At 40.0% G+C, this 25167-nt stretch overlaps 1 protein-coding gene across 5 annotated transcripts in view; it reads left to right on the forward strand.

Annotated features, from left to right (window-relative positions):
- The window catches only part of Slc17a2 (solute carrier family 17 member 2), a 32728-nt gene extending 8654 nt beyond the window's left edge, over positions 1 to 24074 (forward strand). Inside the window, exons 2-14 of one of the 5 annotated variants that reach the window (XM_013110641.3) lie at positions 2760 to 2979; positions 8183 to 8292; positions 10107 to 10318; positions 12633 to 12866; positions 12943 to 13030; positions 14243 to 14329; positions 15631 to 15749; positions 15856 to 16017; positions 16499 to 16631; positions 16714 to 16861; positions 17623 to 17713; positions 18898 to 19059; positions 22106 to 24074. In XM_013110641.3, coding sequence (XP_012966095.1) covers positions 8265 to 8292; positions 10107 to 10318; positions 12633 to 12866; positions 12943 to 13030; positions 14243 to 14329; positions 15631 to 15749; positions 15856 to 16017; positions 16499 to 16631; positions 16714 to 16861; positions 17623 to 17713; positions 18898 to 19032 — 1437 coding nt within the window. In that variant the 5' untranslated portion in view covers positions 2760 to 2979; positions 8183 to 8264 and the 3' untranslated portion in view covers positions 19033 to 19059; positions 22106 to 24074. Of the gene's footprint in view, positions 1 to 2759; positions 2980 to 3548; positions 3628 to 8182; positions 8293 to 10106; positions 10319 to 12632; positions 12867 to 12942; positions 13031 to 14242; positions 14330 to 15630; positions 15750 to 15855; positions 16018 to 16498; positions 16632 to 16713; positions 16862 to 17622; positions 17748 to 18897; positions 20735 to 22105 lie in introns of those variants that run through there. The other 4 variants (XM_013110639.3, XM_021225066.2, XM_005066459.4 and 1 more) reach the window with 4 other exon arrangements.
- Positions 24075 to 25167: the final 1093 nt, after the last annotated feature.

Genomic DNA, 25167 nt, shown 5'->3' on the forward strand with positions numbered 1-25167 from the left:
CAACTGAGGACCAGGCATTCAAATTGTTGAGTCATACTGTTCTTGTTCAAGAAATTCTTGAAAATTTTACAGTTTTGTTGCAGGAAACATTACAACATTTTTCTATTTTTATTCTGGAAAACCTATTTCTAGTACTGGGAACAAGCAATCAATATCATGTTTTGAGTCAGTTAACCAAATTCCCTTGATAGTTTTGCAGTTTAATCCCTAGTCATGAGGAATCCTCAGTCATGAGGAACCATACCAACCTTCCATGCTTTGATCATTCTGGATGGCCCTTCCCTCGTGGTATTTATTCATGCAGCCTATGAAACCAGTCACAGCCCCGCCTCCTCCGAGAAGCCTTCCTTTGACACTTCCCATGTTGGCAGGGGTCCTTGTTTGCTCTTTCCCGCTACCTTGTGCAAGATTGTGTGGCTTATGATCATTCCCTTTCATCCTGTGTACAGCCCTACTCAGTGAACTTTGGGCTCTGTAGATCACAGGGCAGGCATTAAACAAATTTATAGTCTCAAAAAGTAGGCATCATGTTGGGAACATACCAAATTGAAAAAGAACTGAAAAGCATTGCAGTTAAATAGCTTTAACTGAGGACATCTGTCAACGATCCAGAGAAACCTACATTTTTAAGACTTTACCAATTCTCTTCAATCACTATTGGTATTTATGAATGTTACAGATGTAATAAAGTCAACTCTTTTTCTAGTATTAGGGACTAAATTGCGGCATCCTGAAAGCTAGGCAAATACTCTACTACCAAGCTATGTCAATAGATTTCTCTATGTAGCTCAGTCAAGCCTTGAACTCATAATCCTCCTGCTCAGCCTCCTAAAAACTAAATTGTCTAAATGTGACTCATACTGAGTTTATCTTGGGAAAATCACAGTGTGGGTAAGGAATTTGAGCCAGCTCTAAAAACCTTGATTTTTTTTCATTATGAGTGTAACTCAAGAAATCATTCATCCTATAAACTGCTGTTTACTGAGCACAGACTGTCTTATCCTATTCGGGCTGCTATAGCATGCCTCTGTAGGGAGCTCTGTCTCACAGACACTTTGATTTTGTCCTGGGGAAACACATTTTGGATTATTGACTTCTACAACTGAGGGGATAAGCATAAATTGTTTTAAACATCCTAAGTTTGTAAGAGATTGAATACAGTACTAACAGAAAAAATATGAAGCTGGAAAGATGGTGTTGTGTAGCAATGTTTTGCCAGATGAACATTCATTTTGAGGGAAACTCCCTAAGATCACAGAGAAATGAGACATTTGGTACAGCAGGGGCCCACCTTAAACTCAGGAAGTAAACAACTGAAAGGCTTCAGGAAGTCCCTGAAACTTACCAGATACATCAGGACCCACCCTTTCCAAGCATGCACACACGCACACGCACACACACACATAATATGTATATTCAGACAAGCTAAACAGCCTAGAAGAATCTCAGGCCAGCTGAGACACCTGTCAGTGAACTCCAGATTTCTAGTTTCTGTGAGTTGTTAGCCATGCCGGGGTTAGCCTCTGGTAGTGCAGCTCTTATAAGAAACCCCCTCACCTATACTCCTGTAAGTAGCCCAACAAAGCTCAGTTATTTGCCAAGTTGGGCTTTGATGGTCTCCTTGGTTTGTTGTTTGTTCCCTATCTGGATGAGCAGATCTTTGTTCATGTCTCTCGCTGGAAGAAGTGTCACACAATAAATGGCTCAGTGATTAAAAGCACATGCTGCTGGAGGACCTGAGTTTGGTTTCCATAGCATTCATGAGAACAGGGGTCACAGGTACCTGTAACTTCAGCTCCAGGGGTTTCCAGGCCTCTCATACATCATACCAACATAATACATACATAAATGAAGATAAAGTTAGTATAGTTTGAAAATAAATTGTTAAATAATGGAAAAGAAAAAGAAAACACTCAGACCACTCAGACTGGCTAAGGGGTTGTGTAGTATAGGCTCTTTGGAGGACTTTGACGACAGGACTGGGGTCAGAAGCTCAGCTGGGGTGACTTAAAGCAGAGAGAGCAGATCCTCACCTTGTTTTAGGCAGGTCAAGAAGCAAACTAGAAAAATCTACTAAGATCCATATCCCAAAACCTAAAAGTCACAAAACAAACTCTGGAGCAGGATCCGTAAAGCACATTAGGTGGATGCAAAGAAATACAAGGTCGGGAAGAGGAACTTCTCAGAGCCACAGTTCACTTTGATTCACTGTGGACACCAGAGACAGGAGGACAGTCTAGCTGATTGACTTACTCCATTGGCAGGAACATTTCATTAAGGCCATCTACCTGTTAGCAAATAGATTTCATCTCATTTGTTCAAGAACTCGGCATTGTGAGCATTTCAAGCCTAGTTTCTCAACACAGAAGCCAGTTCTAACAGGTGGAGTGCTTTGTCTGTGGATGCTGAAAACACTTCTGCTTCCCTTACACACCACTCAGTTAAATGGCTTGTTGACTGAATGGCTGTGTGCGCAGTTCAAAACAGAAAAACATAGTGACATCTTTGAGATACTCACTAGGTCAGTGAGAACTTGAAAGGAAAGTTAAAAATTAAGCGGCCAAGCCAAATGCAGACTCCCTGTCCTGAGAGCACAGGGAGCAAACCTGGCGGGGGTCCCATTCCCATGTAACTTATTATGTTTCCCTGTGGAGAGAAGGAGAGACAGGAACACCCTCTTTCCCCAAGCTAGCTTTCTAGTCTAGGGCTTCAAATACTAGTTTAATGGTGAAGGTAAGTGCTTTTCTTCTTTTAAATAGGATGCTAATTACTAAACTATCAGAGATGCATTTATTAATTTTACAAGCACTCAAAAACATACCAACTGCAGCCTGAGGATCTCCATTTGGAAATGGTGCCTGGTTCCAAAGTGAAGAAGAGGCTTTCTTACAAAATAACCATCCAATCAAGAACCTGAGGCTTGAGAGGTCACTGGTATCAAGGGCTACAGTGGTCAGTGGTCACTAGCCAGAAGAACGTGTGAGTATTCACTGTGGTTTGTAGATGAGTTCAATTAGCTTTGAATGTAAGATGAAACCATGAAAAATGCGCTGGCGAGGTTTAGCTTTGGGACTGGGGTTAGTCTTTTCCGGTTTCAAGAAACTTGATCTTGGCTCTCGAGAAAACGAGACTGACGGAAGTCTGAGTAAGATGGAAATCCAGAGAACTTGAATGTTCCAGAAGGCTTGCTGCCTTTGTACAGTTAAGAGGTCCCCAGAAAGACTGTGGTGGGTGCCTGTTGTTTACGAGTGGGAGCCATAGCGGAAAGGGTTCAGTGAGGATGCCCCGCTCATCCTAAAGGGAGGGAAACCTGACTGGAAAGCACTGCTCCGGACTGGGAAGTGGAACCGAATGAGGCCACTCCTGAGCTGTCAGGCCCTGTGGACAGCGCTACAGTTGAAGTGTGCTTGACTTTTTTTGGCATAACCCGACTTCTAAAATTTTCCAACTTTGGCCCTAGGACTTTTTTTTCTTTTTGCCATGGTTTAACTTATAAATGCATTGTTTGTGTGATGTAATAAAACATGGAATAGCTTATTTTATTTCAGTTCCTCGGAAAAGTAGAGAGCAGACGAGGACCTCATTTTGTCTAACACTCCGGGGATTGTTTTCCCCACATTCTTTGAGGTATGTGACAAGATAAGCACCCTCTTCATCCATGCTGTAGATTCCACGGCAGAAGAACCCATGTTTTAAAAAGTTTAAAACCAACTATTTTATCAGAATGTGTTTATTTGCTAAATGCCCATATTTATGGATCTGAGATGGTCTAACATGGTCTGAGTGGGGCATAGTGGCTGTTACTGCTGTTGTTAATACCAGTGACATTTGACAGTGCAGAACTCCTTGTGGTGATCCAGGCACACCTCACATTTTGTGTTCTCACAAATAGTCCCATGAAGTAATATCGCCCCCTCTTTCCCTCTGAGACAATTAAGGCTCTAAGATTTTATGAAACTTGCTATGGTTTGCAGAGTGGGAACTCAGGCTCTGAACTGCTGGCTCCTGATATTTGAACAATATGCAACATTTGCTCTGAGTAAACCAGGAGACTGGACTAACAAAATTATGCAAGACAAGCACTTAGGGAAAATCAAAGAGTGTTAGAAACACTGTTGCAACAAAATAATGGGTTCCAGACTAAGAAGAATAGGATGAAGTCCCTTATGCAACCATAATGTCTACATTCTCATTCCCTCTCAAATAAAACCCTATATGTATGATCATATGTCTGTATTTTCCTTTCCCTCTGAATAGAACCTATACTGTCATAAACCTTTTTAAACATAAATTTCACTTCATCGTTTCTAGGTCTCCTTGAAACGTTGTTACTAGGATTCACTATCATTTCCTGAATGGGAAGATCTTTGAAAATTTCCATGGTATCAATTGTTTACAGTTAGACTCAGAATGACCAGACTGTCTTTATCAATCACACTGATGACTTGTGACTTTGTGAACTCTAGTGATTGTTTCAGAAGCATAGTTTTCATGATTATGTCACAGAAATACTACCTTTTGGAATGGCCAGTTTTTGTATTTGTCTTATGAAAAGGAAACACCGGCAACAACAAAGCAACAGAAAACTATTGGGACAAAATTCAAAGTAATACTTGCAGGCAGTATAAGTCTTGTGACACCACCTGCAGTCTTGGAATGTAGCTCAGAGTGCTTGACTGGCACACATGAGGTTCTAGAGGCAATCCCTGGGGGAAACAAAAGGCTGTTAAAACCATTCATTCCTTTTAGGCTTTAGACTGAAACCATGGTCAGAACAGGTCTATAATACAGTTCCACTAACAGAAAAGTCAAGAGACAATTGGATTGTTTTTCTTTAATATTCAAATCGAAGTTCAACTTAAACTTTTTATCATCAAATGTCCCTTGGGAATACATGATCAAAACTTAGAATACTTCAGAATGAGGCTGGTCATGGTTTTTTAAGCTTAAGCTTAAAATGTTAAGAAAATAAAAGGAGGCTCTATTATAGATAGAAACCCAAGTGGTCTGACCTTTCAGAGACTAGGTGCTGACTCTAGGAACTGTAAGGATGAGGCAACATTTCAATCTTCCCCACATGCTTCCTCACCAGTAAAGTGTACCTTTAGCAGAAGACCAGTGTCTGTAGACAGAGTTTCTGTCCCGCCCGGTCATACAGGACATCCCCCATCAGATGTCTTTTCTTCTAGAGCTGCATGTAGAACAGTGGGATGAATCCTGGTATCATCCAGATATTAGTGAGACTTAGAAGCCTTTCAGGTCGGAACAGGCAGCCAGTGTCAGCCCTGTATTCATCTGTTCTTCACATCAGTTAAGCGTAGATGTAGGTATATTGTAATAAAATAAAGTTTCAATTAATTCCAGCTCTCAGGAGGCTCAAATAGGAGGATCAGAAGTTCAAAATCAGCCTGGTTTACTCTGTCTCCAAAAAAAAAAAGAAAGGAAAAAATTAACAAGAATATTTCAAAATTGAGAAGTCTAATAGTTATTTGTAAGTGAACTCAGCTCCTTCTAGGTAGGGAGATAAGGAAGTAGGGAGGTAGAGACAGGAGAACCAGACGCTTCCTGGCCAGCCAGCCTAGCCCAGTCTGCAGGCCTAGGTCCTGGTGACACACCCTAACTAAAAAACAAAACAAACAAACAAAAAAAAACACAAGATGTACAGCTCTTGAGGAATAACATGTGAGTCTGACCTCTGGCCTCCTCATGCACCCTCACACACATGTATGCAACCTGAACATACATGAACATACACATTTGAACATGCATATTAAACATCATAAATATGAGAAGTAACGTTAAGTTGACTCCCAGAGTCTGACCCTTGGGAACATTCATGGTTCCACTTGTGTAAATTTTTCTCTGTATGTGGGTTACACATTATCCTGTTTACACTTTCTGAATATAAGCATTTCTCTGATATTTGCCTCAATAGATCTAAAAGCATTGTTTTAACACAGTCCATGGCAAGAAGTCCTCAAAACTGACTGTCCAGACCCCTACAATTTGATTACTGTGTCTCTCTTAGGGTTCTACTTGTTTCCTAGCTTCTCTGGAGGTGCAGATTGTAGGTTGGTAATCCTTTGCTCTATGTCTAATATCCACTTATGAGTGAGTACATACTATGTTTGTCTTTCTGTGACTGGGTTACCTCACTCAGGATGGTTTCTTTCAGTTCCATCCATTTGCCTTCAAATTTCAAGATTTCATTGTTTTCTTCCCACTGAGTAGTACTCCATTGTGTAAATGTACCACATTTTCTTTATCCATTCTTCTGTTGAGGGGCACCTAGGTTGCTTCCAGGTTCTGGCTATTATGAATAATGCTTCTATGAACATAGTTGAACAGATGTTCTTGTTGTATGAATGTGCATCCTTTGGGTATATGCCTAAGAGTGGAATTGCTGGATCTTGAGGTAGACTGATTCCATTTTCCTGAGAAACCACCACACTGATTTCCAAAGTGGCTGTACAAGTTTGCACCCCACCAGTAATGGAGGAGTGTTCTCCTTTTTCTATATCCTCTTGAGCATAAACTGTCGTTGATGTTTTTTATTTTAGCCATTCTCACAGGTGTAAGAGTTGTTTTGATTTGCATTTCCCAGATGGCTAAGGATGTTAAGCAATTTCTTAAGTGTCTTTCGGCCATTTTAGATTTCTCTATTGAGAATTCTCTATTTAGTTCTGTACCCCACTTTTTAATTGGATCCTTTGGTGTTTTGGAGCCTTGCTTCTTGAGTTCTTTGTATATTTTGGAAATCAGCCCTCTGTCAGATGTGGGGTTGGTGAAGATCTTTTTCCATTCTGTGGGCTGCCGTTTAGTCTTGTTGAATGTGTCCATTGCCTTACAGAAGCTTCTCAGTTTCACGAGGTCCCATTTATTGTCAATCTCTGTCTGTGCTACTGGTAAAGGAAGTGGTTTCCTGTACCAATTCATTCAAGGGTATCTCCTAGTGTGTAACCAATATTTTGCTGTTATAAAAAATACTGCAATAAATATTGTTGGATAAAATTTTTCATCTATGTCTTCTATCATGGTCCTCTGTCCTAAGGTCACAGATTGTGAAAATCTTTAAGAGTGTGGGAATATCTCTTTAAATTTGGGTTCAGAAAGTATAGTATCCTGAATTCTGAAACATAAATATGATGTACGTGGTTTTAACAGTCATTGAAGATACAGTCTAAAATGGATATAATGTGCAAAATCCTTAGAATGTAGATACTTCCCTAAAAGAAGCAAATGAATATATCCCTCCCAAAGATATATAAATACTGAGATAAGCATATCTATATTTGGGGTCATAATTTTATTTGCTTTTCAATGTAGCTAAATTCATTTATGATTTCAGCAGAAGGCCTCATTTACTATAATTTATAAATGTTTCAAAGGTATTGTTGGCTCAGTTAAATGCTCATTTTATATGTAGTAAAGAATATTTTAATCATGGAAGGGAAGTCAAGGCCTCAGGAGCTTGAAGCAGCTGCTCATATTACATCTGTTCTCTGTCAGAAGAAGGGAATAAAACATGCATGCTAGTGCTCAACTTTCTTTGCAGTCCAGGGTTCCCTGCCTAGGGAATGATGCCACCCCTATTGGATGAAACTTCTCATCTTAGTTACATAATCAAGATAATTTCATTCAAGGGTACTCATAGGTCCATCTTTCCATTTCCAGGTGATTCTAGATTCTTCCAAGTTGATAATTAGCACTGATTGTCAGAACTTGTGAAGGTCATGCAGCATCTTCAAAAAGATGTCATAGAACGCCATGCTTGTACATAGGGAACAGAAAAATGGTCAGGATGAGAGTAAAGGCTGTTCTTGAGCTCAGCTGTCATATTTTTATGGTCGGCTATAAGTCACAATGTTTCCTAGCATTGCATGGTCCCCTGTGATTTGAAAAAGCCTTTGCAGCTTCTTTCTTTAAGTTTTATAGCACCATTCAGAAAGCAAAATTACTAAACAGATGCAAAAACCGGTGGTTAGAGAATTTAAACACTTTTCCCTAAGGATGTACAGTTAGATTCCCTCATAATAACACAGTTCACTGAAAGCATAGTCAGAATCTATGAGAGTCAGAATGTGGAAGTCATAAAGATGCCCACCTCTTCCTGATCCTCAGAAGAGGCAGCATTAGCAGGAGGGGGCTATGTGTCATTTCTTGCATGATGTTCTTCTCATAGGTCAAAGTCTGTCGTGGTGACAGCGATTTGGGATAGAGGGGAACTCCACCACAGAGTACACACCATTCCCCAGAGAAGCAAAATGGATGAGAAGCCAACAACCAGGAAAGGTAAGGCCACTGCCCTCGTTCGCAGGTCATTAGAAAGGACTGAGTGCCTGGCTCCAACTTCTTCACCCTTACCTGTCATCCTCTTCCTGCTTTTTCATTTATTGCTCCTCTGAATGCTCTTAGTGAACTTCTAATCCTATTTCAGTCTCCTGAGGGCTGGACTAATAGAAAGAGACTCAGCCTCAATCCCCAAATGTCACCTGCTGTTTTATTGTTAGGAGACATCATGGATTAATCTGGCAGAAATGGAACCAAAAGATCAATAAACCTTGTATCTAAGGAATGCAATGAGTTTTGAAGAAGTGATTTTAAAGCAAACTGCTACTTATGCACAGATCCCTGTGGAACACATTTGTCAAGTGGCTGGCCCCTTCTTCTGAGCTTGGAAACTCAAACTGATTGATATTGAAATAATTCATTTTCAGGAAACTAGTTCTACCCCTCAGGCTACTTGGAGATTTCTTCCGTTTATTTTTCTGTTTCTTTACAGATCCTGTTTGTGTCCCACAATTCAGTTTTCCAAATATACAGGGGTGAAAAAGTCTAACCCATCAGTCACATGGAAATCCTTCTAACATTGGTCCATTACATTATTTTATTGGGAATAGATATAAAATATCAGTACAACCATTATACATGCATAGAAATATCGGAAGTATGTTGGATGCATAAATATATACACGTGTGTTACACATACAATGAATACTACTCTGTATCATTTTAACGATAAGTTTAGTAAAGCCGTTTCTACATATTTGTTTGAAAGTCCGAAGAGCCATGAAGCCAGGCTATGGTAATACACAGGGGAAAAGGAGTCAATAGAGTGTTCAGAGGACTGTGAAACATCAGTTCTCAGCTGGGCACGGCGATCAACAGCTGCGGTCCCAGATCGTCAGGAGTTTGAGGTGAGGGTCTTGCTTGAGCCTAGGGGTTCCAGACTAGCTTAGGCAACAAAACAAGACCTTGTCTCAATGAAAAGAAGAAGAAAACTGGGATAGTGAGGGAGAGAGTTCAGAATGGGAAAGGAGAAGAACCTTGTTTCTCTGACAATTCAAAGGAGAATCCTCAGACAGGGAAGTAGTGTCTCTGAAAGACAGCTGCCAATGTATAATCTCACAAAGCTCTGTGAGAAAAGAATGTGCTAAATGGGATGTTGATTTGCAATGCAGAGTCAACATTCGTGGCTGACTCTGCCTTGTTTCCTCTAGTCTCTTATTTTGGAGCAATGTAGCATGACGCCCTTGCATTAAAGTTTTTCCTTTGCTCATCATCTATCTCCATTCCTCTAAAAGAAGACCATATTTGCAAGATCCCAAACTCATCATATGCTTTGTAACAAAGCTAACAAAATAGTATGGCAATGGAGTTTGGAGGTGAAAGGTGGTCATCGGGATTAGCTAGGCCTGAAGACAACTGGTCTGTAGTTCTGGCATCATGGAAGCCTGAGGCAGATGATACTGCAAGTTTAAGGCCTTCCTGGGCTACAAAGTAAATTCAAATTCATTCTGAGCAACTTAATGAGAACAGTCTCAAAAGCATTCTGAAAAGGACTGGGGTGAAGCTCTGTGGTGGACTGCTTGCCTGGTAAGCATATGCAAAGCTGGGATTTAATCTCCAGTACGCAAAGGGAGAGGGGGAGCAAAGAAAGAAAGAAGGGAAAAGAGAATGAAAAACAAAAACTAAACAAAATGAAACAAAAGCAAGACACTTGTATTGAGGTGTGTGATCTGGAGTTCTTCCAGATTTAACTGTGGAAGAAATGGAAAAGAGCAGTGTCCTTTAGGGTGCTCACTGTGTAACTCTCTACTGCCTAGATTCAGGTTTCTGCTCATTGCGCTATGGGCTGGCTCTCATCATGCACTTCTCCAACTTCACCATGATAACGCAACGTGTGAGTCTGAGCATTGCCATCATTGCCATGGTGAACAGTACACAGCATCAGGACCCAGATAACACATCCACTGAGGGGCCTTTGACAGACCCCCTCAGTAACCAGAGCAGAAGCATCAAGGACTTTGGCACACGGGTGAGTATGATGGAGAGAAGGCTATCTGCTGAGTGAAAGCACCAGTGACAAGAAGGAAGAACAGGAAAGAAGGCTTGGTCTTAACTCTGCTGAGTATAGAAGTCAACTGTAAACCGAAAAGAGCTGGATGATTTTTGAGGCATTACTTAAGGCTGTGATAGTAATAATCATTCTTTAAAGTAATATTATGGACAAGTTGTAAGAAAATGTTAGCAATTTAAAATCTATTTGGGCATCTTCAGAGAAAAAGTAGTTACTGTCTAGGGGAACTCTTCTGGGTTATCCAATTCTATTTGAGTACCCTCTGCCTTCATCATTTTTAGCTACTTACAGTTCTTCAAATTCTATACGATGAATAGAAATACTTATGATTCTAGTCCTGTGGAGACTTAGTCTCTACTCTTCCCCAGTCATCAGCCCCTCCCCCCACTGTGGCTGAAAAAGGCAGCTTGTCATCTATTTAAATTCCACCCCAGCTTTTCTGTTCAACTTAGATGTGTGTGGTGCTTTTCATTCTCATTTTCACAAGCTACCACATTTTAACCAATTCTGTCATTAACCAATCAGTTAAATGAAACCCTCATAACATGCTCATCACGCTTGTTTAAGAATCATAAAGATACCCTATTTTTGCAAGCATCCTTTATCCTCTCATTTCCTACACATTCCTAATGTCATCCCTATAATTTATTATTTATGATTGCATTATATTTCACCTACTCATTCACACTCCTGTGCTTGGGAACTCAAGGCACCTTCAAGTTAACTGACATGTATCAGGGTATGCTGTGCTCCACCAGACCTGGTCCTCCTTCTCAGCACACTCCAATCCATAAATGGCCATGAAAAGTCTCTGCTCTGAGCCAGTCACTATCAGTATGGAAACAGCTCAGATCCCCGATGCCACAAACTTAGTTTTCTTTTTATCCAATAGGAATGCATTTTCCTTGTTCTCTTTACACATATCACAGGCATTCTTCAAAAGATGGCTAACATTGTTCCCTCTCTTGGATCTTCCCAAACTGTTTTCTCTTCCTCAAATTGTCTGTTCTGTTTATGTCCATCCTCAAATGTTAATTCTAACATGAATCTGAGTTATAATAATTCTTTTTCCTTGTTTATTTTTTGAGACAGAACCCCTCTATATAGCCCTGGCTAACCTGGTACTTGTTAGATAGACCAGACTGGCCTCAAACTCACAGAAATCTGCCTGCCTCTGCCTCCCTAGGACTGGGATTAAAAGCATGTTCCACCAACACCCAGCTGGTAAGAGTTATCTTAAGTGAATAAAGTATTTCTTGTTTTACATTCTTTGGTGATACAATTTACAATGTGATTCCAGATCTAGATATCTAGAAACTATCAAAATTATGTGTTGAGTTATGTCAGAGAATTTATTGATTCATGGTGTACGTCTTGTAACTTGGCTCTTCTGGGCACACCATACAAAACTAGATCTTTTTTTTCAATCAGGCATTAATTTTGATAAGAAATCAGTAAAGTTGTGTTTACTTTATTCAATGAGAGCCAATGGCACTCAAGTTTTTGTTTGTTTGTTTTATTTTGGTTTGTTTTTTGTTTTTTTGTTTGTTTGTTTGTTGATGCAGGGTTTCTCTGTGGCTTTGGAGGCTGTCCTGGAATTAGCTCTTGTAGACCAAGCTAGTCTCGAACTCACAGAGATCCGCCTGCCTCTGCCTCCCTAGTGCTGGAATTAAAGGCATGCGCCACCACTGCCCAGCTCTCACTCATGTTTTAAAAGAGGTTCTTTAACAATGATGCCACCCTGCCTTCGTTAGTTACTGTTTTCATCCTCTCATCGATGCAATTGTTCATATTTTTCTTCAAGATTTATTTATTTTTATTTTCTGTGTATGAACACCTGCCAGTATGTACATATGTCCTCTACATATGTGCCTGGTGTCCACAGAAGCCAAAAAAAAATCAGATCCACTGGAGATTAAGTTACACTCGTGAGCTACCATGTGGACTCTGAGAACCAAATCTGAGTCCTCTATAAGAGTAGCATGTACTCTTAACATTTAAGGCATCTCTTCAGCCTCACAATTACGTATCTTTATATCTTGTGTTTGAAATTTTCTCTTTTTATGGGAAACAAATTAGGGACAGAGTTGTTTTACTTGTAAAACAAACAAATAAAAATGATAAGTTAGGTAAAAATTTGAGAGAAAATAAACCTAAACTAAATTATAATAGGATCTCTTGAATATTGAACAACTGTGAGTGTAAAGTAGATTTTCAAATCAGAACTTAGTAAAAGAGGATTCACCTATTTGCTGTTTTTCTTCCTTTCCAGGCTGCTGTTTATCAGTGGAGCACAGAGACTCAGGGCATCATCTTTAGCTCCATCAGCTATGGAATCATACTGACGCTAATACCAAGTGGATATTTAGCAGGGATATTTGGAGCAAAACACATACTTGGTGCTGGTTTGCTCATCTCATCCCTACTCACATTGTTTACTCCAATGGCTGCTGAATTTGGAGTGATTTTGGTCATTGCCATTCGAACAGTCCAGGGGATGGCCCAGGTATCCAGATGTTTTCTCAAACTGAGTGGGATACAGATTTCCAAAAGAACAAAGATTTTAATGACTTTTGTTACAGGGAATGGCATGGACCGGTCAGTTTACAATTTGGGCAAAGTGGGCTCCTCCACTTGAACGGAGCAAGCTCACCAGCATTGCTGGCTCAGGTGAGGATGCATAGCAAACTAAGGTATTTAGATTTGGTCACACTGGTATTGAGGAGTCATTAAAGAATCATGGCAATGCATCCCTACTATTCATTAATACAGTTATAATATTTTGAGGGGAGACCAGAGCAGCTTGCAAACCTGAAAACACATGTTTGCTTCTCCAGCAGTGTTGTCACTACTTCCTCTATTTCAAGATTCTCCCAGCTAATCTTTCTTCTCTAGCTGGATGCCTTCTCTTTCCATCAATGCTAATTTGCCTTTTGTTCTTCTGAGGCAATTGTTTAGTCTTCCATTACTATTGATTTGACTTTATTCCTGTTGCACATTATATAATTTTATTATCACACATTCAATATCACTCTTCAAATTGAAGACATATGACTATATCATGATACCAATTTAGTGGCAGCAAAGCCTAGAATGTAAAACATGAAAATGGACAGAGAAGATCAAATAGGGTTGCAGAAAATGAAATGGAATGGAATGGAATACCTTTGGATTGTTCTCAGATTGCACAGGTGACCATTACTTCATGAAACATTTCTGTATATGTGGTTGTATGTGCAAGTGTTTATCTACACTAGGTATATGTAGTATAGCTATGTAAAATGCATTTCCTACTATGAAATGCATAGTCTGTAAATAGATAGCTGTAATTGTTTGGTTTTCTTTATTTTGGTTATTTCTTGAGACAAGGTTTTAGTAGATAGCAATAGCTGGTACTCTTGATGTAGCCCAGAGTGGCCTCAAATTCATGTTATAACTATTTCCTGAGACTCATGATTGCTGAGATTGCAGGCATGTGCCACCATGCCTGGCTGTTGCTACTGCAGTGTAGACCCCAAGGTCCAATTGTAATTGAGTTGGAATACATTTGTGAGAGTGAATTTTGTTCATTATTTTTTCACCAGTTAAGCCAGAATATCCTTGAAGGCAGGGACTACACCTCTTTAATTTTGGTAAGTTGTACTTGCAGAGAGTTTCTATGACAAACTGAGTAGTTAGAGTTGGTCACATTGCTGTTAAGGAGTCACTGAGGTAAACTGTTGCTTTTTTTTCAGTGCGTGTCATTTCACATGATGTTGGAAGAATCTAGAGAACAGGATGAATCCTCTCATCACCCAGTAATTCCAAATCAGTTACCTCACAGTGTCCACAATCTAGCCATTGCTATTTCTGTTAAGTGACTTTTCTGTGTCTTCTCTTCAGGGGCTGCATTTGGGTCCTTCATCATCCTCTGTGTAGGGGGATTAATCACACAAGCATTGGGCTGGCCTTTTGTCTTCTATATCTTTGGTGAGTCACTGTCTCCTAAATCACAATTTAAATTTAAATCATGTTTCCACTGAAAAGTCATTGATTTTTAAGACATACATCACTTTCACCATGAAAAGTGTTGAAAATATTGTGGATGGTAACTTTCTTATTATAGTTCACGTATCTTGGTCTCACACCTTCCCAGTGGTATGGACAATTCACATGCACAGGGCAGACAAGATCACTCTTCACATTCCAGCTTATAAGAAATCAGTTATAGTGCCTGTCCTGCTTGCCACACACACCTCCCCAATATCTCTACACCATGTATGAAGTGCCTGGCCTTGTGACTCTGTACAGTTAAGACGTCAAAGCTGGTTGAGTGCATCTTCAGTGAGTCTCCACATTTTGTAGTAACTGGTACCTTCTTCCACAATGTCTTTAGCCTGTTCTCTACCAAGTGAATCGTGCAAAGCTTAATCCAGATGTTCTTTCCTTCATGGGACCTTCTGTGGCTTACCCATCAGGTCCAGCCATTCTTCCCTCTGTGATCTTCCTGGTTACTTCCTTATTTAGCTTCTAATGTATTTCTCATCTCCCCACTAAACTGTGACATGCTTACACCAAATAGTTCATTATATAGTGTTTTCCAGATTACTTTGGTGATCATAGCATCTGATATTTAGCTTAATAGATTAATCTAATAATATGGGAGGGATTTAAAGAACATTAGTCACCAAACTCTTTTAACATAGAATATTTTTGAAATAACAAAAATCCCAATAAGTAGACAACTTTCTACAGTTTATTCTTTTGTTTTAGCCCAATGGTATTGCTAAACATGTTCCTGGAATGAGGTCTATTCTTACTAACAATGTGAATCCCAGTCATTTTGTTTCACATATGTTAGCCAGGTGTGGAGAGCTTCTCCTCCTGGGATTCCACAAGGGATTTGTAGTTTGAATACAAATTGCAATCTGTTGCAGACATACTAGAAATATTTCTCCGCAATGACTGACTTTGTGGCCAGTAGTCTCATGGATGCATATTACTTTTTCCAAAGCAAGACAATGATATGTGTGCTAAGAAGTTACCATTAAGACCACATGAGTATAAACAATAGATCCCTAAGTCTCAGCTGCGCTGTGATTTATTCATTCTCACAGTGTCTCCAAGATTCTGACACCTAAGAAGATTCAGTAGAAGAGTTTTGCAGACTGCAAAAGAAGATATGAAAATTTAGGTTTTTATGGTGGAATAATCCCAAGTTGATATACATGTTAGAAATGATGTGATATTTCAGGGGGAACTACCTGAACATTTTCATCCCTCCTTCCCAGGTAGCATTGGCTGTGTCTGCTGTGTCCTGTGGTTCACAGTGATTTATGATGACCCCATGAATCACCCATGCATAAGTGGGAAGGAAAAGGAACATATCACATCCTCACTGGCTCAGCAGGTACACTGCACCCTCTCCTTCCACTCATGGGCCATGCAGAGGTCTGCAGAGCACTGTTTCTAGGGAGAACTATCATAATGCCGATATTGATTAATGCTTTTTTCAGTCTAGTTCTCCCAGAAGATCCATCCCCATCAAGGCTATGGTCAGATGCCTGCCACTGTGGGCCATTTTCATGGGGTTTTTCAGTCATTTCTGGCTATGCACCATAATCATTACATACCTACCGACATACATCAGTACGGTGCTCCACGTTAACATCAGAGATGTGAGTACATTCCTCTTCTATTACGGTGACATTAATGACTGTCAGCCTTTGTTGTCCATTATATTCCAGTGTATAGAATCATTTAACCTCCACAATGACGGTGACAGAGGCAGTGCCATGATTCCATACCACAGCAGTGGAATTGGGACACTCAGGTGATATAATTTGCCTTGGGTTTTGTGGCTATTGCACAGTGGAGCTGCTATGTATCTGGGCTCTTAATAACCGTGGTCTTCCACCACTCACAGGGGTCCAGAAGTTTTCCCCAGAAAGTGACATAGCTTTTCTTAGGAGTTGGTTCTCTTACCTAAGACAATGCTTTCCCAGTGTAACAAAGGTTCTGGTTTCCCTCAAACAGCTTGGAGTGGTGGAGGTTAGTGTGATAAATGCTGGTGCCTTGCACTGCTAAGATCGGTCTGTGTGATAAATGCTGGTGCCTTGCATTGCTCTGTGATATTCTGTGTCCATTTCCTTCTTTCAGAGTGGGGTTCTGTCCTCCCTGCCTTTTATTGCTGCCTCAAGCTGTACAGTTTTAGGAGGTCAGATGGCAGATTTCCTTCTGTCCAGGAATCTTCTCAGCTTAATCACAGTTCGAAAACTCTTTTCATCCCTGGGTAAGAATAGGTGTGTGGATTCTAACCACCCCCATCCCACATGGAGTTTGAGAAGCCATTTGACTGTGTCCTCATTCTCCAGGGCTCCTTCTTCCATCGCTCTGTGCTGTGGCCCTGCCTTTTGTGACTTCCAGTTACATAACAACCATTGTTTTGCTGATTCTCATTCCTGGGACCAGCAATTTGTGTGACTCCGGGTTCATCATCAATACCCTAGATGTTGCCCCCAGGTAAGGGCTTGTAACTTACCTTCATCAAACCACCCAAGTGCTGGCAGATCTCACCTGTCAATGTCAATGTGCAAAGCCTGTCTGTTGTTGAAGTATACTAAATCAACGCTAAGTGACATATAACTAGAAACGTTGGTTCACAGCCATGACCACATGTCTCATTCCTGACTAGTTGAAAGTTTTTTCAAGTTTCCCCGATAAGAGATTAGACTGTGTGCTTTGGGAAAAGGCCACAGACATCTGTTTTGGAAATTTTCAGGGTGTTTATCCTATCAGCCACCACAAATGGGCTACTCACCGTGAACAAGACCTATGCTAACACATTCTCATAAATCAATATATGTAATTGTCACAAATACATTAGGTAGATCCTATTATGACCCTCTAATTCAGGGAGAGGAGACAAACTGTATACAAAGGTATACAAGACATGTCCATGACCACACAGGAGTAGAGGCAGGATCTAAAGGTGGAGTGTAGGTTCGAGGTCAGAATCCTGCCTGTTATGCAAACTGCCTTCTGCACTCAGCACTGTGATGAAAGCACTCAGTTCCCACAGAGACTAATTCTCTGGTTATTCTAGCTATTGATTCAGTGGACAGATAATTTCAAAGTTGGTGAACAGATGTCCCTTTGGATGTCTTTAGGAATAAACACTTCACTAGACCAAGTGACCTTGCCATTAGAATGTGTTTCATGAAAGTTTAAGTGCTGCAGGTGTCATATATGGTTGCTACATAAAATCATCTCCTCCTCTACAGATACGCAAGTTTCCTCATGGGCATCTCAAGGGGATTTGGGCTTACTGCAGGAATCATCTCTTCCACTACCACCGGATTCCTCATCAGTCAGGTTGGGCATGTTATTGAACATCTGCAAGTGGCAGGTATTGCTTTAGGTGTTGAAAATATACACTGTGCTCTCAAAGATGGTATGGCTGACTGGGGGAAGCAAGCATGGATTTGAGCACTCAGTTCATGAAGACCTCTAAATCAGACTCTGGTGCACCATGCTTCCCAGTAAAAGAAAAATGGAAGCTGAATTTTACAAGAGGGATGGGTATTCATTTTGTGAAAATGAGCTGTTTGGGTGCAAATGACAGTTTTTCTATGAATTCCAGGAGGTGAGAAGATTGAGATGGGGCTGGAGTAATAGCTAAGCAATTAAAGACTAGGCTCACAACCAAATAGACAAGAGAGAGGTCTTCATTATGATTAGAGTGATGGAGACATGTCAAGAATTAATAAGTGATGAAGACAGAAGGAAGAGGGAGATCAATTATAGACAGTTTTTAACATCATAAAAGGGAAAAGTAAGTATCCCAGGGTCAGTTTAAGTACATTAAGCTGTAGATGGAAGAGAATGGCAGGGAGAGTTCCGGGAGCATGGGGTGGGAGGTTTGCCTGCAGGTGTGCACTAGTGAGCAAGAGGGAAGACAGGAAAGAAGAATAGGGCTAGGATAGAAGAGTGTCAAAGCAAATCTTTGCTTTGTAATTTGTACAGCGAAGTAACCTAGATTCCAGACTGACTTCTTAGTAAATTTATAAGAATTCACTATGATGATAATGCCAGCAATGAACTATGACTGGCATGACAGGAGGGTTTTTCAAACAGGCCAAGTGTAACTCACACTACATTGAATAGTCCTACTTAGGAGTTGAACTGATGGAATTAAACAGCCAAAAAACTAAACAAAACAAGGAGGGAAGATCTCCTTATTTAATCACAACTGTAAAGCATCATTTTCATAATTGTTGAAACCAAGATTTCTGGGAAAAAATGTTGATATTGTTTAATTTGTCTTTGTTTGAAGAAATAGTTACTACATAATAGGACCCAATGTGTTTTTTAGAGTCATTTGGTTCCCAACAGTTTTATGACCCCCCTGCCTTGGCTAACAAGATGCTAAGTGTGTTCTGTAATTTTGCCCCCTAAATTATTTGTGATTAGTACTGAAATGTCAAAGTAGAGAATTTATAGTATTGGTGGCAAAGGAATTTATATTATTATTAATTATTGTGTATTTCTGTGTTCAGGATTCTGAATCAGGATGGAGGAATGTGTTTTTCTTGTCTGCTGCTGTCAACATGTTTGGTCTGATTTTTTACCTTATATTTGGACAAGCAGAAATCCAGAACTGGGCCAAAGAAAGAACTCTCACCCGCTTCTGAGGATATAGAGTTGCAGACCCAAATGAAGTACTGACCCTTAACTTCCTAACATATTTTGCTTATCGCCATCCTTTCTTCATACTCATGACTGTAGACACAGCACTTCTCTATTCTGGCTAAGTGCTAGCTTTTCCCAAAGAACTTCAAAAACATATGTCCAAGCTACATTTCCAAGTGAGTTAGTCTGGGGGAATCTAGGTGCCACTACATTTTGGACTCCCCAGGATTTTTTTTCCAACATGCAACTGTGGTTGAAAATTGATAAATTTGAAGTCAATTCTAGTTGCCTTTGAATTTTCCTCTTTGGAGAGTACTAGATGAAATAAAAATCTATCTGAAAAATATGATATATACCTTCATGGGGACTGCTATGAACACAGAGAAGATCTTCTAGGAATTGTATCGATGAGCTATAAAACTCAGCACAGGACAGAATTTAAACCTATAACCAAGAATTAACTTTGTTCTTTTTATTATACTCCAGGAAACATAGGTGTTTATGTGTTTAAATGCTGTTAAAATAAACATGCTAACATTAAACAAAGTGCATTAAAACTACCTAGAATAGGGTTGATTCTAAAGATGGAACAATATTTTTAAATCCTACCTAATTTTTGGTTATTACCAGAAAACAATTCAATGAATGAGACTAAAATGGAAGAGAGATAACAAAATTGGAATGCTTAGCACATGAGAAGAGAGAGTTTAGTCACATGGTAAAAATATGAGGAGGAAGCAGAAACACCTTTAAGTTAATGTGTAACTTCCACCAAGGAAGAAATTATTAAGGCTAAAGTGAGCCGGAGAGAAACATGGGAAGAAATTGCCCAAGCGAAGTTCATCCTGAGGGTAGAGAGAGTCCATGTGATCTTCATATTTTCCCAAATAATCATTTTCAACTACAGTAGTAATTGATTTTATATCTTAACATACCAAGTTACCTCCATACAGATGCTTCAATCTGGTTTTGCCTCAGTTTTCCTAGAAAAATGGTATTTTAAAAACTATGGTCAGAATTCTAAAACAACCACAGCACTAGAACCTTCGATGAACTCATCCAGGGAAGATAATCTGCTAATCAGGTCAGGCTTAGACCAAGAGGTAACTTTAAGCAAATGTAAGGATAACAGTTGGTGTCAGGTCCTGAGGGCGATGCTGAGATGATAACACATTGGTTCTGCTTTCTGAGACTCCCAAACTATCAAACTCGTGGTCCTCTCTCCTCACTCTCCTGAGTGCCAAGATGGCCATGTGTGCTCTCAGGCCTAGTTACTCACTTGCTTTTCTGAAACCAGGGAAAGTGGATGTCAGAGTATGTGGGAACCTATAAGTGACTCAGTTTCTACCTGGAGTCTATTCTGACTTATAAGACTTTAGAGTTCAAGTTTGCTTGTTTCAGTTTCCTTGAGAGCCATGAGAAAGTTCTGATTAAGCCCATGGGAAAGAGCGTATTAACTACTTCACAAGCTTCTGATGCCAGCCAAAAGGCATGTAGAGATAGGGAATGAAGCTACTTGCTGCTAGCAAGACTCACTTTATAGATAGTAAACCTGGCTGTTCCTCTATTCAAGGACGGTGCAGGGAGCTGGTTAATTGACTATGCTGCTCTTTGTTTTGCTTTGTTCTAGTCTGTATATATGCAAGCTCTAAATTAAACCCTGTCCGCTGTGCTGAAAGGCATGGACTGGGCAGTCCTCCTGAATCTGTCTCTGTTTCTTTTATCTGCCTTTTCCCAGTCCTCACGCCCCTACTCAGCTAACCTAGCTGACTTGTCGGAGCAGACTCCGACAGGAGGACAGCTTAAATGTTCCTACTTGGGAACCATCCACCATCTTTGTTTTTGTTTTGAGACAGAATCCCTCATTGTTTTAGCAGTCACAAAGTAGAACAGCCTGCAAGCTTCTGCCTCCCCAGCATTGGGATGATGAGCCATGCCACCATGCACAGCAATATTTATATGAATTCGAGGGTACCTAACTCCCGATGCTTACCCAGCAAGTATTTTACTATCTCTCCAGTGTCCCTGCCTCTTTTGATATGTGACTCCATCTCCAGAAACACAGTCTAGTCTTAACAGTGAATTATTTTCAGTGGGCCCACATATAATTGATAGGGGATGTCCTTCTGTATATATGTTTATTGGTTGATGAATAAAACACTGATTGGTCAGTAGCCAGGCAGGAAGTATAAGTGGGGCTACCAGATAGGGAGAATTCTTGGAAGAAGAGGGAGACGCCATGCTGCCGAAGGAGTAACATGCTGGATTATGGGTAAGCCACAGCCTCATGGCAATACATAGTTTAATAGAAATGGGTTAATAATTAGGAGAGAGCTAGTCAGTAATAAGCCTAAGACATTGGCCAAACAGTTTATATTTAATATAAGTCTCTGTGTGCTTATTTGGGGCTAAACAGCTGTGGGACCAAGAGGAACAGAAACTCCATCTACATGTAATACTATCACCTGGGGAACCATCAGAAAGCAAACATGCCATGAATGTAAGGAGGAAGACACAGAGGAGTCGAGAGGCTGGATGCCACAAAGATCAGTGCACAACATCATCACCTATAACTGCCATCACTCTGGCATGTGAAAATTCTCATTCGTGAACGACTGTTTAGACAGTGTAGATAGTGACATACATGGAACTGGGTACATGAAATTTGAATGTCAATGAATCTTTGACCTCACACTCAGAGAAATTATTTAAAACATGTCCAAGGGGCTCAAGATATTGGCATAGAATATTACTTATAACTCTGGTACAACAAAATCAAGAAACTTTTTCCTCTTGAGCAAATCTGATCATCATTATTCACATATTTCTCTGAAGTTGTTACCAGGTTTTGCACTGGCTTCCTTTTGATCAGAACTGCCATGTTGCACTGTGCATGTGCGGTACACAGGAGAGATAGCATGCAGTCAACTACCACTTCTTGTTACCATGTTCTTTCCTGGAATTAAGGAAATGCCAGCACATCTGTCACAAGGTCTCAATAAACACAACAAGGACATTTGGAAAGGGGTTACATTGTTTCTGTACCTGGCTCCACTAAGTTCTTTTCGTTTCCAGGTTACTGCTGCCTGGGAGGGAGCCCCACACCTTTAGAAAGCCCTGTGGATTTGGCTGGCGTCTTAACTGCTGAACGCTGCATACTGGACTTTCTCTGCTGCCACCTGATTTGTTTTCTTTGTGGGACTTGGCACTGATTCTGACAGGACTGCTAACTCAGCAATCCAAGGTCATTGCCCTGTTGCTTCATGGGTAGGATGTCATCATGCTTACCATCCTCCCTCTTCCTTTAGATGTGGATATCAACATTCCTCCTCTCAGGAATTGTAGCTTTCTATCTTCATGTCTTGTCGATGTACCTCTAACTCCTATATATAGACTAGTTTCATTTGTGGTTTTCCATATGCCCAGAAAAATATACATACTCAAATACTTTGTAAGCATCGAACCAGAGGACCTTTCCTTTGGTCATAATGTATAACCCTCATCACCAAGCCAACACTTGTGGTGATATCTTTCTTGTACAAATAAAGCTTGTCTGAAGATCAGAGGATGGAGGTTGCCACTAGCTAACCATAGAGGTCAGGAGGTCTGTACAGACAAACAGGAAGTGAGATGGTTGGGCATAGAGAGGACATAATCAGGAAGAAACAGGAACTCACTCTCTTTTCTGCTGGGAAGGTAATGAGGTAAAGGTAGCTTTGGCTTGCTCCTTCTTCTCTCTGATCTTTCAACATTTCCCTTTATATCCAACTCCGTGTTTTTATTTTTTAGACCAATTAAGAACTCCACTTACAAACACTCCTTAATACATCTTTGCATCATACTTGTTTTTCTACCTGGAAAACAGTTAAGTGCTGTTGAAAATCCTTTGAAATGTTCCCAGACAGAATCACTCACCCAGTATCATATTTTCACCTTTTATCTTAAAACCCTGTACCTTTCTTTGTTCTACCTGAATGTAATCTCTCTGAAAGTAGTAGAATAAGAGGAAATAACCAAAATGAGCATACCAAAAGAAATAAAAGTAGCAATAGACCCATCAGTGTTGCATAAGGAGTGAATAGAAGCTAGATACTAAAGGCTGAAGCGACTGTCAGTGAACCACCACATGCCAGTGGAATGGCTCAGTGGGTAAAGCACTTGGTGCCCAAGCTTGATGACCTGAGTTCTATTCCCATAACCCATGTAAAGGTGGAAAAAGAGTACTGACTGCACAAAGTTACCCTCTGACCTACACATGCAAACTGTGGCATGTACATGCCACACCCCACATTAATAATAAATAAAAATTGCAAAAATCTTAATACATGAAGTTAGACAGGAAGCAGAGCCGAGCTGTAAACCTCAAGGGCAGTCATTCTCTCCACTCTTCTCTTCTTGCTACTGAACCTCACCTTCTGAAAGTCCTACAATCTCCCAAAACAGTACCCTCATCTGGGGACCAAGTTTTTCAAACACATGAGGCTGTATGTAATGGTATGAGATGACATGGGATGATGTTTCAATCAGAATCTTCTAGAATATTCTCTTCTCCCACTTTCATAAGACTTGATGTCTTCAAGACAGGAAGTGCTGTGTTATCCAGTGTCCAGTACTAAGATGAGTTAGAAAGGTAGCAGCCACTGACCCTTGGTCACTATCTATGAAACAGATACTTGTGAATTTTGGAGGTTGCTTTTCCCATTTTTGTATAATCTGTCCTGAGGGGTATGAAAAATTGAAGTCCTACCCTAACACAAATGTATGTGTACAAATATAGATGTATCATATTCAGGATCATTCAGTATGCAGAGCAACTTGGGAGAGAAAATAAACCTTATGAGAATCTTTTCTTTTGAGAATACAAAATAATGAGTTTCTTATGACATCTTCATTTGTGTATATCATTATACTTTTAGATATGAGTGTCTTCATTTTGAAGAAGTGATTGGGATAAATATGTTGGGGCTTATGTAGATGGAAATTTCTGTCCTGCCCTGTCCCACAGTTGTTTAGTCCCAAATAAACACACAGAGGTTTATATTAATTATAAACTGTTTGACTGGTGTCTCAACCTTCTTATTGGTTAGCTCTCCTTTAATTATTAACCAATTTCTATTAATGTGTGTATCTCTACATAGTCTTGGCTTATTGGAGAATGCCCAGGTCTCTAGCTTCCTCAGTAGCTATATGGTGTCCCTTGACTCCATCTACTATTTTTCTCTGTCCCTGTTTGGATTTCACACCTGACTAAATCCTGCTTGTCCATTGGCCAAAACAGCTTTATTAATCAACCAATTAAGAGAAACATATATTCACAATATCTAAACATTCCCCATCAGGGCTGTGCCTCTTTCTTTCTTTTTATGTTTTGAAGGTCTTGATTTTTATTCCAGTCTGGCCTTTAACTGATTATCCTACTGCATCTACCTTCAGAATGAGGAGATTGTAGACATGTGCTTCCATGCCCAATCTCAATTTTAGCTTTGTATTTGATATTTAATTCTTTGATTTATTTTGAGCTCTTTTTGTTTGTGTGGTACCAAAGTTCAAACCCAAGGACTCTACATAGCTGCTAAGCAAGTGCTCTGGCACTAAATGATATCACCATTAGCAGCTCTCATTGCTACTAGTTATACTTCAACAACAACAACAAAACTACATGAAACCAGCAAATAACTGGCCAGTCTTGGCATCTTTATATTTACATGTTTGTAAAACAACACTTCCTCTCTATTTAGAAATAATTTTTTAAAAAAGCTAAAACTCATTTTCATGACTAGAACCAAAGCCAATGAGGGAACTACACAACTCATTGTTTAAAACTCTGAGTTAAGTGTCCAGTAAATACTTTGGATTCAAGAAAACAAATACTTAGAGGACTTTCCCACAGAAGCTGTGGAGGCTCAAACTGTGCAAAACTCAGAGGAAGAGTTGGAGTGAAAAGAAGAAATATCCAGATGGACTGAAAGGAGGCACGGGTGGGCTAGCATGTAAGGGGAAGTGTAGGTCAGCATGTGACATTACTTGTAACTAAATATGGAGTACACCAAAAAAGGAAAACAAAAATTTGAGAGTTTAATATCTATCAGTCTGAACTAAAGATGATGGTAACTACTTAGAACTTAAAATGTTGCCTT

Source organism: Mesocricetus auratus, unplaced genomic scaffold, assembly GCF_017639785.1.
Source record: "Mesocricetus auratus isolate SY011 unplaced genomic scaffold, BCM_Maur_2.0 Super-Scaffold_100013, whole genome shotgun sequence".
Taxonomy (NCBI): Eukaryota; Metazoa; Chordata; class Mammalia; order Rodentia; family Cricetidae; genus Mesocricetus; species Mesocricetus auratus.